At 42.6% G+C, this 16,846-nt stretch overlaps 1 protein-coding gene across 1 annotated transcript in view; it reads right to left on the reverse strand.

Annotated features, from left to right (window-relative positions):
* Nucleotides 1-738: 738 nt before the first annotated feature.
* The window catches only part of RALBP1 (ralA binding protein 1), a 47,841-nt gene continuing 31,733 nt past the window's right edge, over nt 739-16,846 (reverse strand). Inside the window, exons 4-10 of the mRNA XM_025931189.2 lie at nt 15,844-16,193; nt 14,172-14,333; nt 13,036-13,167; nt 8,734-8,841; nt 4,560-4,681; nt 4,190-4,313; nt 739-2,428 (exon numbers count right to left, since the gene is read on the reverse strand). Coding sequence (XP_025786974.1) covers nt 2,186-2,428; nt 4,190-4,313; nt 4,560-4,681; nt 8,734-8,841; nt 13,036-13,167; nt 14,172-14,333; nt 15,844-16,193 — 1,241 coding nt within the window. The 3' untranslated portion in view covers nt 739-2,185. The remainder of the gene's footprint in view (nt 2,429-4,189; nt 4,314-4,559; nt 4,682-8,733; nt 8,842-13,035; nt 13,168-14,171; nt 14,334-15,843; nt 16,194-16,846) is intronic.

A 16,846-nucleotide genomic window follows, 5' to 3' on the forward strand; every position in this document is an offset into this window, starting at 1 on the left:
TCTCTCGAGGCTGAGAGTCTCATCAAGTGGGAATTATCAGAAACCAGACAAGAGGCCCAAAACAGTCGCTTACGCTAAGTCCCATGTCAGCAAACCACCACTGAATTACAGGTTCAGCTCTCCCGGTGATGGAATCTTAACCAGGAATGTCAGCCCCTAAAGGAAAGGGACTTTGCAATAACCGACGTGCCCTCCTGCCACGTTGGGCCGACTGACCTGTGCGACATTTTCGAAGGGCACGTTCCACTGTCCACAGGACGTCGCTCACAGAAGAAGCCGCAGACCCGATCCCGGTCGGCTGGCTGTGCAGACGTGCTCCCTCAGCAGGTAAGCACCTATTGGGAAGGAGCACAGTAAACCCTAGAAACCAGCGAGGGGCACCAAGTCCACCGGGGCGAGGAACACACGGAGAGTCCAAACAGAAGGTTAGTTCACTCTTGGAAGCAGTATCAGACCAACTCCTTGTCAGCCACAGGACGCTACTTCAAAGAAAGGTGCACAAAAAAACAAGATGCTTTTGTTTGTTGGTTTGTTTTTCCTCAAATGGCTGTTGAATTTATTTGATCAATAATGGTCCTGGCAAAAATTAACGAATGCGGAGACAGTTGTAATGAAATACTAATTTTAAAAATCCATGACACCTTGATAGAAATTAGAGTTTACACAAACAAAAAAGAAACCTTCGATATTGCCAGTAAATATAAAATAAATGTAATATGACCAACAGGACAGCAAGAAGGCTTTTATACGTTTATATTTGACACCTGACCATATTTTCAGTCACCATAATATCTTCTCTCCAGATTTAAAAAAATAGTATGCTGATTTCTATAACAAAGCTTTTTTTCGTACAAAAATCAAACAATGGCCAACAAGTCACAACAGTGCAATAGGTAGAGAATAAAAAACCGCATCAAACAGGTGCTGAAAATAAATAGTAACTAGGAGAGGACAGAGCCCTCGTGGGGGGTTTGTTTCCATCACCTTGAGTGCGTGGGGTTTATCTTCACAGCCATGAGAGCTGACCTACCTCACGGGTGCCATTTATTCAGACAGAGCGTGACTGAACAAAGGTGCCCGAGAGCTGACCTCCCAGATGCCTCAGTCACCGGAGAAGTTACAGAAGCAAGAAAACGGGGTCGGGGAATCACAGCTATCATTTAAAGGAAAAGTTTTTTTCTATTGCTCAATCTTGTCAATTGGGAGTCCGTCAGCAGGTTCACTGAGATCATAGGATACGGGTAATTGAACACTTTTGTTTAAGAGCATATATGGCTTATTCAGGCAGAGAGACTTTTACATTCCAGCCCAAGCAAGCAATCTAAGTCATCCTGTGTTTAATGGAAGATCAGTCACACGAGAAGATCTCCGGGTTAAGGAACCGGTCCTGTGTGTGGAGGCCTCAGGTCAGGCGGCTACCTCCGACCAACCCACTGAAAAGCATGTGATCACCGGCAGCGGAGCCCGCAGGAGCCTGGCGGCTGCTCCTACACGGGGGCCACGCTGCCCCGGGGCCAGCGGGCGGGCTCCACTGGCAGCTCTGTGACAGGTCAGGCCATCCGGTGACTCAGGTTCATGGACTGGTTTAGGGCCGTCAAAGGAAAGGGTGACAAGGGTGGGCAAAGGTAACCTCAGTAACAGCCATTCTGGCCAGTCAGGAAATCTGAGGCAGCTCCCCATTATAGAATCTGCACCGAGAAGGTGTAAAAGGCACAAGCAAGAGTGACTAGTAAGCAGAGATCCCGGAGGGTGACACTACGGGGCAATCCACAAGGCAGGAACAGGATTTACCTTGTTTGGCTCCACCCCCCCCACCCCCACCCCAACCCAACCCCCGCCGAGAGAAAGAGATCCTGATTCTGCTGTAATAAAAAAGCAAAGAAAGACGATTTTTGGTTTAAAAAGAAGCCACTCAAGGGTTAAAATAGTTTTAAGTTAACAAGGAAAATTAATCTTCAAATAAGCTGACACTATCTGGAAAACTCATCTGTCCCCTACAAGCCCACAATGCGTGCACTGCTTTGTCCTCCCGTGTAACCTGAGCCTGACGCGGAGAAGTCATACGTGTGAGAGAAGAAAGAGTCTGAGGAGAAAAGACATCTTTACAGAATGTACAGCACAGAGTTGTGCACTCTGACTCTCGGGATTACAGTAAGATGCACGGGTCTCGTTGGGTCTGGGCTGCTCAGATGGGCGTCTCCTTCCTGTCTCTGCTCGGTGACGGCTTGGCCTGCTCCTTAGCCGCTTTCGTCTCCGGGGCGCCGTCTCTGGGCGGCTGGCCGGCCCCGCGCCTCTCGGGCTCCTCGTCGTCCTGCCCTGGCGGCTCGGGCTTGGCTCGCTGCAGCTGAAGCAGGCGGAGCTGCACCCGCAGCTCGACGATGGCCTCTCGCTCTTCGTGAATTGCTTGATTCAAATGATTGTTCTTTATCTTGAGGAACGACAAAAGAACAGTCGTCACTTAAGCAAGAAGGTCCAAAGGAACAGATTCAGGAATAGAGAACAGTTAGCAAGGGTGTGCTACACAGCAATCTATTCTGTTTTAGTCAACTCAGTTGTGAGACTGGAGACAGGAACACGGATGCGCAAATGAGACACGTCAACACCTTGACCCCGAATGCACAAAATTCAAGAACGAAACTGCTGCTAATTACAGAAGAGTGAACACATCTGGAAAACATAAATGTACCAAGAGAAAACAGTCCGCTTAATAATAATAAATATCTCAGTGTTTCAAGTAGGTGTATGTTTTGAACTGGCTCCTGACTAGCCCTAAGTAAGCAGAAGATGAGAGGGACTTGACCAGCAATTAGAGGGGGACGTCAGAGACAGGATCAAATCCCAGATTTATCTCAAAAGTGAACGTCCTTTGTCTTTTGTGAATGGCATTTCTTTACACCTGAACTGTGCTACTGAAGCAAACTACAGAAAACTATCAGTTCTAGATTATCTGCCTGCATTCAGCAAAGTCGAGGTAGCGAGACAGTAGCTAATCCCAGAATCCTACAAACCTCCCTCGGTAGCAGGCTACTTACTGGCTGCACGGCGCACCCTCTCCTCTCTGTGCTGTGGCATTTCTATGCAGCCTGCGTTGCCCAGGCTCCCTGGCAGCTACCTACAGCCACGTGACTGTGCCTTTGCTAACAAGGTATGAGCGGAGGCCCTTAACCACCAGGCATCCTTGGATTCCTTCCCCCTTCCTGCTGAGAGTGGGCAAGACCTAAGGCCACTCTGGACCCCAAATGTTTTCCACGTGGGGGGAGGGCTTCCCGTGTGGAGGGTGGCAGACGTGCATGTCTGCCAGGCGAGGGACATAACCGTCTTGTCCAAACCGCGAGAGTATCCTCTCTTACAGCGGCTACACCTAGATCCCAAGTACTGCAATTCTGGAATAGATCTTCCTACTTAGGATTTTCCCGTGGTCTGCCAAGTGTTAGGAAAGCAAAATAAAGTGCCAATGGGAGGCCCTTGTAAAGAAGGGAAGCCACCTGGTGGCCCAGGCCTCAACCGCTGCTCTGCTTCTCCCACGACACACCCGTGGCCGTAGCCAGTGTCCTGGGACGTGGACCTTGGTGGGCAGCCCCTCTGAACTCTGTCCACGGGACTTCTGTGGGCGGCAGTTTTGTGCGGGATTCTATTTTCTATGCAGTGGGAGGCTGATTTGCCCCAGCAGCTGAGTGCATCGGGACGAGGGAAAGCAAGCCGTCGCCCTGTTCTTAGAGCAAGACGAGAACGGCTCTCCTCTCTCAACCCCTGAGGTACATCTGGAGACAATGATTAATCTGGGGTAAGCAGGGGAACTCCGATCGCGATCACAGAAATCTCTTGCTTTTCACCACGCGGTTGCCTCCCCGATCCCTGGGGCCGACACACTGGCTGCTCCGAGGGTTAAGGGACAAGAGAAAGCTCTGTCCCCATTTTACCCACAGGAGAGTCAGGAGGCTTTTCGACCTCTTCCACCAGCATTGCTCTTTCTGCTCATCTCTAGGAACTGAGCCCAGATCTTTCGCAGCGGTTCGAGGGCAGTCGGGGCAGCCGCCACAGCCCAAGGACGCCCGCTGAGGCCACACTGTGCGGCGCGCCCGGCCGGCTCCGGTGAGACGTCCCCTCAGCTCTCTCCTCAGCCTCCCCGCTCGTTCCCACAGAAAGGAAGACCGCTTCTAAGGGAAACTTTCTGGAAGCCGGTGCTCACTTCTAGCTCCTCGTTCTGCCTCTGGAGGTCCTCCAGGATGATCTGCAGCTCCTCCTCGTCCTCGCTCTCGCTCTCGCTGTCGGAGGAGTACTCCTCGGTCTCGCTGCGGCCGTGCTGCTGGCGGCTGCGGGCGGGAGGCCGAGAGAGCCGGTGAGCAGAGGAGCGCGCACCGCTGCCCTCCCGCCCTTCCTTCCCCTTCACCAGCGCTCCACGGGTCCACTCAGTGGAGCCACTTAGGAAGAAACGGTAAAGCTGACCGGTTCGGATGCCCACTTCTTTTGCGTGGAAGTCTGAGAGTTGAAACAACTACGTGCATTTTTCAGTAAACGTTCTTGCGAACTTAAAACTAAGACCCTCTGCTTTCCTCTACCTCTGAATTTCAGCAATCTCAGCTCTGAGGCGTTCGATCTCTTCTTTTTCGGAGGCGATCTGTCGGCGCAGAAACTGCTCCATGGCTAGAAGCTCCTCCTGTTCAGTCAGGATCTCGTTCTCCTGAAATAATGACCACTGGTGAGCACCTTCGAGAGTACGAGTCTAGGGAATGTCACCTTTTGGGGTCTCCTATGTTGCCTTAAATTCTTTAGCCCCATATGTAACACAAGTTATGGGAAAGCTTGTACTACAAAGCTTATAATCCTGTTTCCCTAACTAATGTCATGGAAAGGCTGAGAAAAAGTAGACTAAGTTATTTGGGAGGAATATCTAGATTTTTCCCAAGACAAAAAATGCCACCTCAGAATCCCCTGTCCTCAATTTGCAAAGGCTCCCGATGAACCAGTACCCTGGGCACAAAGGTCTGTTTTTGATTCCCAGTCCCTCCTGAATGCCTTTCTACTTCTCAGTAAGGACCTCTCTTATCTATTTCGGGGTCAAGATAGAACTAGGAAAAGAAGGACCCAGGAGATACACAGCTGGTATATTACCTTAAAGCAAATCCTAGTAAAGGGAAAACATTCCCAGATGAAATCTTTCCTCCTCACCAAAATCCACCGTCCTCCTCAACCCACGTCCCCAGAGATGATAAACAGTAGATATTCTGCTTTCACAGATATGCATTTCTAAAACTGGATCACCAAAGGGAAGCTAACCCCTCCAACCTATGAGTCTAGAAATGAGTCTAGAAAAGAACCAAAGCAGACAAAATTTCAGAGGCAGAAATGTCAGGCTATGGAAAACAAGGAGTCTGAGGCAAGGGTCTACAGCATTGCCTTCTCAACTTCTAGGTATTGAAAGGATAAGCACCTGTGTTTGAACCTGAACGCCACTGGGGTCAAATTCTAGAGGGAAGTACTCAAAGCCTCCAGCAAGCACGAGCAAGCTCTCAGAGATGTAATATGCAGCGTTCCCTCCCCATGTGTTTCTAAACACAGATGCTTTCCCTTTACCCCAGGGGACCCATTAAAGCTCATGTTCTGAAAAATGTCAGACTGAAAAACTCTGAACTAAAGACATAATCTGGGACTTTATCCTGTCTTCAGGGGAAGAGCTGTGTTCCTGCTAGGCAAAACAATGTCCTTCTCAGAAGTGAAAGAAAAGGGGGACCCCTGGGTGGCTCAGTTAAACGCCCAACTTCAGCTCAGGCCATGATCTTGCAGTTCATGGGTTCGAGCCCCACATCGGGCTCTGTGTTGACAGCTCAGAGCCTGCTTCAGATTCCGTGTCTTCCTCTCTCTCTGCCCCTCCCCCCACTAGCACTCTATCTCACTTTCTCTCCCAGAAATGAATAAACATTTAAAAAAAAAAAAAAAGTGACAGAAAAGGAACGGAACTTGTAAAGCTTTAGGTACCCCACACAGGTGAATTTCTGGAAATACACAGACTGCCATCAGAACCTAGGACTTCATTTCTGGTTAACCTCTGGGAGTTTCCAGAACAGAGTGAGGCTGACTTGAGAAATGCAGAGAAAGACAGGAGCGCATTTCCAACTCTATGCCTGGAATACAGTAGATACTCAAGAGCTATTTGTCAAACCAATGAATGAATAATAAAGCAATTCATCTCCAACAAATGAGTTCACCCACAAAGAATAAAATGAAAATATCTAAACAGGTGTTATCAGCAACAACAATCAGATAAAATCTATACTGTTACATTTCAAGGATCCCAAACTTTGTGGTCAGGAAAAACACATTTTAAAATATTAAAAGTCTGGGCGCTTCCGTGGCTCAATTGGTTAAGTGTCTGACTCTTGGTTTCAGCCCATGATCACATGGTTGATGGGCTCAAGCCCTGCGTTGGGCTCTGTGCTGGCAGGGCAGAGCCTGCTTGGGATTCTCTCTCTCCCCCTCCCCCGCTCACTCACACACTCTTTCTCTCTCAAAATGAAAGAATAAACTTTAATTTTTTTTAAACTGCCATCTCATTAACATGAAACAAATTAATTACAACTCCCCTGTAAGTTACGGAAAACATTATAACTCAGCCCTGTGTGTGGATAAAATGAGATTAAGCATCTAGAACAGTGTCCAGTAAGTAGCAGTCAGTAGAGGATAGTTTCTCTTGAACACTTCAGCAAACACCACATAAAAGTTAAAACCAACAAATACAACAGGCATGATCCCATTAAAGCCACTTAATCATCTTTCGAGTTTCTTTAAAAGACTCACACCTCTGTGGTTGAGCTTCTCAAATTATAATATATGAGGACCATTTAGAGTCTTGCAACACACTCTTGAAGGACCAACGGGTCAAAGAAGAAATCAAATATCTACAGATGAATGAAAGTAGAAACACAACGTGTCAAAACTATAGGATGAAGTAAGAGCAACTCGAAGAGGGAAGTTTATGGTGATAAATGCCTTCATTAAGAAAAAAGAAAGATCTCAAACAACGTATCTTTACAGCTGAAGGAACTAGAAAAAGAACAAACTTACAATTGGCAAAAGGGAGGAAATAATACAGATTAGAGCAGAAATAAATGAAATAGAGACTAGAAAAACAATACAAAAGATTAATGAAACTAAGAGTTGTTTTTATTTTTGTAAATGTTTATTTTTGAGAGAGCACACACGTGCACAGTAGCATGCACAGAGGGGCAGAGAGGGAAAGGGAGAGAGAATCCCAAGCAGGCTCTGAGCTTTCAGTGCAAAGCCCAATGTGGGACTTGAACCCACAAAGATCAAGACCTGAACCAAAATCAAGAGTCAGACACTCAAACGACTGAGCCACCCAGGCACTCCAAGAATTCGTCTTTTGAAAAGACAAAATTGACAAACCTTTAGCTAGAATAAAAGGACTCAAAGTTATACATGAAAGAGGAAAAACTACAACTGATACCGCAGGAATACAAAGCATCATGAGAGACTACTATAAACATTTATACGCCAACAAACTGGATAACCTAGAAGAAATGGGTATGTTCTTAGAAACACAGTACCTGCCAAGACTGACCCATGACGGCATAGCAAATCTGAACAGAGTCGTACAAACACTGAATCAGTTCTCAAAAATCACCCAACCAAGCAAAAACCACAACCAGATGGCTTCACAGGTAAATTCTACCAAACATTTAAAGAAGTAATGCCAATCCTTTTCAAACTCTTCCAAGAAAATGGAAAAAAGAATGCTCTCAAACTTCCTTTTATAAGGCCAGCATTATGATTACCAGAGCCAGACAAAGACACTACAAGAAAAGAAAATTACAGGTCAATATCCTTGATGAACACAGAAGCAAAGAGATCATACACCATGATCAAGAAGGATTGATCTCTGGGGCGTAAGGATGGTCCAAAATATGCAAGTCAATAAATGTGATATACCACATTCACAGAGCACACTGTTGGTAGGAATGTAAACTGAACCCAGCCGTTATGAAAAACAGAACAGAAGAACTGCCATACGATCCAGCAATTCCACCTCTGGGCATATACCCAAAGGAAATGAAAAGAAGACTGAAGAGATACCTGCCCTGCCATGTTTACTGCAGCATTATTCACAATAGTCAAAATATGAAAACAGCTTCGTGGTCAATGCATGAATGGATAGATGCGGGGTGTGTACAAACACACACAGACACAGGAATATTATTCAGCCATGAGAAAGAAGGAAATCTTGCCATTTATGACAATGAACCTGGAGGACACCATGCTAAGTGAAACAAGCCATACATAGAAAGACAAATACTGTATGATCTCACTTCTATGTGGAATGTTAAAAAAAAAAAAAAAAAAAGAACTCATAGAAGTAGAGAGTAGAACAGTGGTTACCAGAGGCAAAGGGATGGGGAAAATGGCGAGATGTTGGTCAAAAGATACAAAGTTGCAATTACAAAGGATAAGTAAGTCTAGAGATCTAGTATACAGGCATGAGGACTATAGTTAATAACATTGTATTAACTAGTGGAAATGTACTAAAAGAATAGATTTCAGGTGTTCCCATCACAAAAGAAAAACGTAACTGTATGAGGAAACAATGTTAATTAGCTTCACCATAGTAATCACTTCACTATGTATAGGTGTATCAACCATCACGCTGTATACCTTAATTATGTACAATTTTTATTTTTAAGAAAGGATCTTGCAAAGTAGAGAAAAAGTTTAGCTTACCTGAGCAAGGAGAATATTTATAACTTCTTCATTTTCATTCATTTCTTCTTTGGAAACATCCTCTTTTGAAAGACTGGCAATCTCTTGTGCAATCTTGGTTTCACACTCCTATTGGGTGAGACAAATGAAAAAGAACTGCTCAGCCCCTATGTAACACATATTCAACAATTCCACACCATCACCAAACTTCCTTCTCACTTCCCAGAATTGCAAAAGTAGCAGTAACAGTCAGGTGACCCACTGGATAGATGAGCATTTGTTAACTGTGCTTCCAAAAAAGGTGTGCATCTTAGTCTGTGGTCGCACTATGAAAAATGTTTAATTCTGGTTAACGTGCTCACCATTTCTGGAACCCATCCATATAAATGACCTTCTGTGATCTTTTTGTTTGTTTGGATGTTGTCAATTTTAAGTATACAATTCAATTAGTTTGGCAAATGAATACAGTTAAGTAACCGGCACAATAATCACATTACAGAACATTTCCATCACCACACAAAGTACCCTTGGGTTCTTCCACCATCTGCTGGCCTCTGGCAACCACTGACCTGTTTTCCATTGCTATAGTTTTGCCTTTTCTTGAGTGTCATATAAATTGAATCAGTCAGTATCTTTTTTTATGTAGCTTCTTTCACTTAGCATTATGCTTTTTTTTTTAAGTTTCTTTATTTTGAGAGAGAGGGAGGGGGAAACAAGGGGAGGGAGGGAAGGAGGGAGACAGAGTGAGAGAGTGAGAGTGAGAGAAAGAGAAAGAGAGAGAGAGAGAGAGAGATAATGAATATCCCAAGCAGGCTTCACCCTGGCAATACAGAGCCCAACAGTGGGCTCCAACCCACAAACCATGAGATCATGACTTGAGCCAAAAAAGCAAGAGTCAGATGCTTAACTGGCTGAGCCACCCAGGTGCCCTCAGCATAATGCTTTTACTATTCATCTATTTTGTTGTTTGTATTGGTAGTTTGCTGAGTAATATGCCATGACATAAATGTACATCAAGTTGTTTATCCATTCACCAGCTGATGGACATTTGGATCCTTCCTGGTTTTGAACCATTATAACCAGAGCTGTTATGTACATTTCGTACATATATGCTTCGAGTGGGTACATATGCTTCCTTCTTTTAAATACTTAAAAGTGGGATTGCTTGGTCATATGGTAACCATATGTTTAACTTTATAAGAAACTGCCAAACTGTTTTCCAAAATTACTGTACCATTTTGCATTACCAAGAGCAACAATGAGCATTCCCGTTGCGCCACATTCTTGGCAACACCTGGTATTTTTATTTTTAATCATTCTTGTTGGCGTGTAGTGTTATCTCACTGTGGTTTTCAATATGTATTTCCTTTATGATAAACGATGTTGAGCACTGTTTATTTGCATGTGCTTATTTGTCATCTGTACGTGATCTTTAGTAAAGTGCCTGTTCAACTTTTTTGCCTTTTTAAAAAAAAATGTTTAAGAGAGTGTGCACACACACAAGGGGGAAGGGGGGCAGAGAGGGGAAGACAGAGAATCCTAAGCAGGCTCCTCACTGTGAGCGCAGAGCCCAACGGGAGGGCTCAATTCCATGAACCATGAGATCACGACCTGAGCCAAAATAAAGAGTCAGACGCTTAACTGAGCCACCCAGTCACCCCAGCTTTTTTGCCCTTTTAAAAACTGAATTCTTATTATAACAAATGTACCATACTCTGGTGGGAGAGCAGAGGGTATATGGGAAATCTCTGTATCTTCCTCTCAATTTTGCTACGAACCTAAATCTGCTTAAAAAAAATAAACTCTAAAAAAAAAATTTTGTTGTCTTAAGTTTTTTATATATTTGAGTCCTTTATCAGGTATGTGTTTTCGCAAATATTTTGTCACAGCCTCTGCCTTGTATACTCATTTTCTTCAGTGTCTTTTGAAGAGCATGTTTTATTTTTATTTATTTTTAATGTTTATTTATTTTGAGAGAGAAGAGAGAGCATGTGCATGTGTGAGCAGGGGAGGGGCCGAGAGAGAGGGAGAGAGAGAATTCCAAGCAGGTTCTGTGCCATCAGCGTAGAGCCCGACGCAGGGCTCGATCTCATGAACTGTGAAATCACGACCTGGGCTGAAACCAAGAGTCAGGTGCTCAACCGACTGAGCCACCCAGGTGCCCCTGAAGAGCAGGTTTTAGAATGCTGAGGAGATGTAATCTAACAATTTTTTTTTTTTTTTTTTTTACAGTTCATGGGTATTGTGTCCTATTTAAGAAATTACTGCCTGACATGAGTCAAAGTCAGTAAGATCTTCTATGCTTTCTTCTGGAAGTTCTTTTTAGGTCTTAGATTCACTTTGACTTAGTTTTTGCATATGCTGTGTAGAAAGAGTCAAGGATTTTGTTTTGGTCATTCTTTTCTTGCATACAGATATTCAATTGTTCCAACACAATTTGTTGAAAAGAAAATCCTTCCCCACTGAATTGTCTTATCATCTTTGTGGAAAATTACCTGCCCATATATTGGTGGGTCTATTTCTGGACTTTCTCCTCTATCTGCTTCTCTTTATCCAACATCTACTATCTTGGTTACTGTAATTTCACAGCAAGTCTTAACATCAGGTAGTACAAGTCCTCCAGTGTTGTTCTTTTTCTACAACTGTTTACATCATTTGTATTTTCACATAAATTTTAGAAGAGCTTATTAATTTCTACAAACCCACCTGTTTAGATTTTGATTGGGATTAAATCCACAGATAAATTTGAGAAAACCTAACATTTTAACAATATTAAGATATATCACTCCACCTATTTAGGTCTTCATTTTTCTTTTTAGGTCCAATATCTGATTGCTCATTGCTAATATACAGAAATACAGCAGACTTCTGTGTATCTAGTCTTGTATCCCACAATTGTGCTAAATTCACTTATGAGTTTTTTGATAGATTTTGTATGTAGACAGTCATGTTGTCTACATATAAAGGATTTTTGGGGCGCCTGGGTGGCTCAGTTGGTTAAACATCCGACTTCAGCTCAGGTCATGATCTCACGGTTTGTGAGTTCAAGCCCCACATCGGGCTCTTGGCTATCACAGAGGCTGCTTTGGATCCTATCTTCTCTCTCTCTGCCCCTGCTTGTTCTCTGTCAAATAAACATTAAAAAAATAAATAATTTATTTCTCAAGGTTGAAATCAACTTGACAAAACCTTTTGAGAATTTTATAAATGAACGAGCAGCTATAAAGAGATAGCATAAAGAAAACTGGTAGAGAAAGTAATCCATCCTTTCTAAAGTGCCTCTGGTTTGCTCTGTCACAATTCTTTTATCCAAGAGAGAGGAGAAGCAAGAGTAATGAAAACCAAACATCCGTTATCCCTGTCACAGGTCAGAGACCCTTCATTTCAAGTCTGAGAGGCAATGCCACGTGGGTAATAATTACAACCATGAGGGCTAATCGGTCAGTCACTGGTTCCAGACTGAAGCATGAAGAGAACGACAACAGGCATAGGGAAAAAAAAAAAAAAGACAGATAATCGGTAAGCAGGAGAAAAGAAGGAAGAAAAACACACAAAGGGCTTTTGCCAGTCTGCCAGTCCTAGAAGGCATGTGCAAACACCTCATGTTTCCTCTCTGACAAAGCTAACTTCCACATAAATGCAAATCTCTAATCTCAGAGCGACATAAATACATGAGCTGTCTTTGTCTGTTAGCACAACCACAATGGTGACCCACCACTGATCATGCTCTAGCAGTCTGATGGATGCTGACTAACGTTCCCTGGAAGTACTGTGGGGCCTGCCATTGAATCTGAACACAGGTTGTAAGAGGGTCCACAGATCTGAGATCTCAGCCTTTTGGCTAGGCAACCCACGGCCCCAGAACCAAGAAACATACATGAGAGGAGATGAAAAGTCTGATTCGTGTGCCCCAAACTTAGCAGGAGTCACAGGCTACTCTTCCTTTTATGAGGTGAATAAAACTGCCTCCTCATGTTTCCCAAGAGCTGACTCAAAGGCTTCAAATTCCCCAGCAGTCTCTGAAATGTATCACTATCCAATTGCTTCTGTTTACAAGTACAACCAAGCAGGAAATGACAAGCTTTTAGTAAAATCATGTTTGACTTAAAAAAAACAAAAACCAAAAAACCAACTTCCTAAATGATCATTTCCCTGATACCAAAATGAAGGATCAATAATCCAGAACTGGGAACACTCAGGGAACTTTACTTCAGGAGACATGTACATATTGTGTTTTAAGAGAAACTTAACTTAAAAAATTCCGGCGCATTCTGTTTATATTCTATTATCGACATGACGTACCAAAATGCCAAATTTACTCACTTGTCTCTTAGCTTCTCTCAGTTTCCTTTTGAGGGCTGTCAAAATTCTTTGTACTTCCCATAATCTTTCTTCTTTAGATAAATCCTTTATCCCAGCCTGCAAATCTCGATGTAAACAATTTAAAAGAAACTCCTAGAAAACAATATACCACACACTGAGTGGTATCCCATGTCTCATCATCGCAAAATAAAACCATATGAAATTTCTAAAGATGTACAACCAACTATTTTTCAATTATTAGTAAGGGAATTTTAATGGCATGAATTATTTTTTCGAGGCTATCACTGAAAATCCTTTTTTGCCTGGGCATTAGGTTCTCATCATTAATTTACATTGGTTCAGTAACAGTTCATTCACATCCCTTTCCCACAACACATCAACAACTAATGATGGGAGCTCAGAGCAGATAAAAGGAAAGAAAACCAAGCAAAAATTTGATAATATGTATGCAAATAAAAAGTATAACAATAATCAAATATAGGTAGATTTCTTGGCCCTGAATTTCGTAATCAGTTTTGCTAAACACACACACATCAAATGAACGGTATTTTCTGTCAGAACAGAACGCTGGAAAAGCACTGGATTTGGGGTCAAATTCTGGTTCTATACAGTTTACTAAAGCCACGTGACACAGTGAGTTAATTTCCACAAGTTTATTTCTATCTGGAAAACATGGCTGATAACAGCAACCCTGTCCAGATAAGTTAACACTTTTGGACTCCTTACAACGTGCCTGGCACCATTATCTCATTTATGGTAGTAATCTTCATGCCAAACCACAAGATGACCCATTTTAAAATGGGATCATCAAGGTTAACAGAGGTTAAGCAGTATGCCTAAAAATCAGTTAACTTTAACCACAGCAAGAATTTAAAGCCAGGTCTTTTGGGTTTCAAAATCTGTATTCTTTCTACCACAATATTCTGACTTCACCGGCATGAAATAGGGCCAGGCAGAGATTTCTGCCCTCAGCGTGCCACGGACAACGTGCCCGACAATTTCCAGACCCACAGAAAGTGCTCAGTGAACAAGAGCTCCTCCTCCGAACCATCCCTGTTGATCATCATCATCATCCAAAAGGGTCAGAGGAAAGGTAGGCTCTTTAGGGTTGAAGGTGGGGCTGAGCACACACACACCTGTCTTCTGATCTCCTCCTTGATGTTCTCCTGGGTCTCTGGCAGTGTAGGCATAGTGGCCATGTTAGACCATCGAAGAGGTTTGGTCACTTGCTTTAGTATCACATTTCCAAAGAGCTCTTGCACATGTGTGAAAAACACATATAGGACACGATTGCTAATCTAAGAAAAAATAAATAAAAAGATTTGCAAAAAAAAAAAAAAAAAAAAAAAAAAAACCAACCAAAAAAACCCCAAAAACCTATTCAAATTATCATTTTATTTCATTTAATTTGTGTCTGCTGCATAGTACATCCTTTAATCGTAGACATGGGAGTGACTTTTTTCCAAGGCAGTGACTGGACATGCTCTGCTAATCATTGACCAACTTAAGAGAATGGAAAAACAGCATATATTCAAGAATGTATTCAAGCACCATAAGGAATTTGAAAAAATAAATAAACAAAAGGACAGGAAAAAGGATGCAGAACTCAATGATCATCAATTTTCTTTTTTTTTTTTTTAGCAATACTGATCTTAAAAATCTTCTGTTCTTTACTCTCGAGTTATTCTGAGACCTTTAACACATACCAGTGTATGTAGCGAGGGACGGGGCAAGGAAGAGTACCGGGAGTTGTCAAGCTGGGCTTGACATGAGAGCCATTACTCTGGAAATCAATGCTTTGCAGGCACATATGGACAACCAGTGTTTAAATATCACGTTCATATGCTAGGAGATCAGGACATCAATTACTTTCTACCTAAAACTTAACAATACACTTGAACCTTCTATGAAACTACCATCCCTACTATAGTGATATTAAGTAACAATATAATATTTACCAAATTCTGAAATTCTGACTAGTCTGAACGATCAAACTGAAATTTGAGAAACATTTTGCTTCCAAAATATAGTCAATGAGCGATGAAAGAATCTTGAATACAAGAAAATACACCCTTACAACAACAGTGCATTGTAACAATGGCTGATAATAACCTAGTATACTGGTCAAAAAGAGAGCTTAAAATAATACAAACGTCAGCACTTCATTTTTTTTTGCCTTTTGTGTCTGGCCTGAATAAAATATCGAGCATACCGTATAACTCTAATTAAATGACAATAAACGCTCTGTGCCAGCACCCAGTCAACAGCAATAAACAAAGGCCAAGTATTTATGCTGTAAAGAGACACCAATTAACATACTACCAACTCCCTGAAATGCCTCCTCACATTAAAATTCTATAAAATCCTTCTCTAGGATCTATCTTTATGAATGAAATCATCAGGATAAATCCCTGACCAAACAAATGATGTCAGGTCCCTCTGTGCTGGAGTCTGATATAGGGTGTAATATAATTAAGCAATGAAGCTTAATGAAGCTATCTGAAGAAATAAATGAAATCTCCCAAAGTCTACAGATGAACTTTGTAACTGTGGGTACCATGGGCTCCTCCTCTACTCATGAGGGATCACTGTCATCAGGAACTGGTTTGGAGAACCACACCAAAGACTGTACAACACTCAAATTGCACAGCTACATGCTAGTCATGACACTGTCCGTGTTCCGAGAGAACAAGACCAATACTCTAGTATCTACTTTTGCTGGTTAACTGCTTGGTGTGCGATTTAGCAATAGAAAATGACTCCCCAGGGTCAGCATCAGAGGGCACGTGTGCAGGGAAGGCCATGTACCTGAACAGTTGGGCTGAGCACTATAGAAATGTTCTGTATATTCATTTTTGTTTCCAGTTCCTTCGCGATAACATGGTCCATGTGCACGACCAGCCAAGAAATCAGAAGATGATTACATTCTGGCAGCTCTTTGAGCAAGCGCTGGAATTCCTGCACCTTCTCGCTCTCCGTGCTCCGCCCACAAGCCTCTTCAAAGCGAGGCATCAGCTCTTTGGTAAGCAGATTCTCGGGAAGGTCTCGCAAATACTGCTTCAACAAACTGGCCACGGTGTTAGGCTCATATTCTTCCAAATTTGGAGACTCCTCTCTGTCATAGGCTGCTTTCAGCTCGTCCACCTTTGATTTAATTCCTAAAAACATCCAAATTCCGAAGGGAAAGAGGGTATCAAGAAAATAATCAAACACACAACTTTTTTCACCATGACACCCACTGCTGTGGGAAGAGATTTGAGGAGAGCCAAACATCTAGTTATGAAGCAATGACCTGCTCGAGGTTCGTACAATTCCTCCGTAAGGATGATAACATAAAAGACTACACTGTGAGGGTGAACTCAACCAAAAGCTAAATGATACCAGGAAAACTCAATATTCAGAACAAAAGTCAGAGCAATCAGGGAACGTTTTAAGTTTTAAAACATGCCAAGTGATTCAAGGGACATTTTTTTTTTTTCATTTAAAGCTAGGTAGGTAAAAATTCAGGCAAAAATTCAACTACAATCCAAGCGTAAGTCTTGCTCCCCAAAAAGGGCCAATGGCCTTTTCTAACAAGTCACAAGACTGACAACATACAGCACAACTCGGTATTTATAAGCATGTTCCAACAAGTTGTAGGTCATTACTTTTTATAAGCAAACGTTGTATCATAAATACAAAAGGTGGGTTTGCTATCTAAACACACTCTGTGAAAAAAAAGTGTCCATTAAATAATCCCCATCTAATTTCTATTTTTAAATTTGAATTTTTGTATATTTTCTTAATCTGGAACACAGCTGGAACCACCACA

Source organism: Puma concolor, chromosome D3, assembly GCF_028749965.1.
Source record: "Puma concolor isolate L17-30 chromosome D3, mPumCon1.1.hap2, whole genome shotgun sequence".
In the NCBI taxonomy this organism is placed as follows: Eukaryota; Metazoa; Chordata; class Mammalia; order Carnivora; family Felidae; genus Puma; species Puma concolor.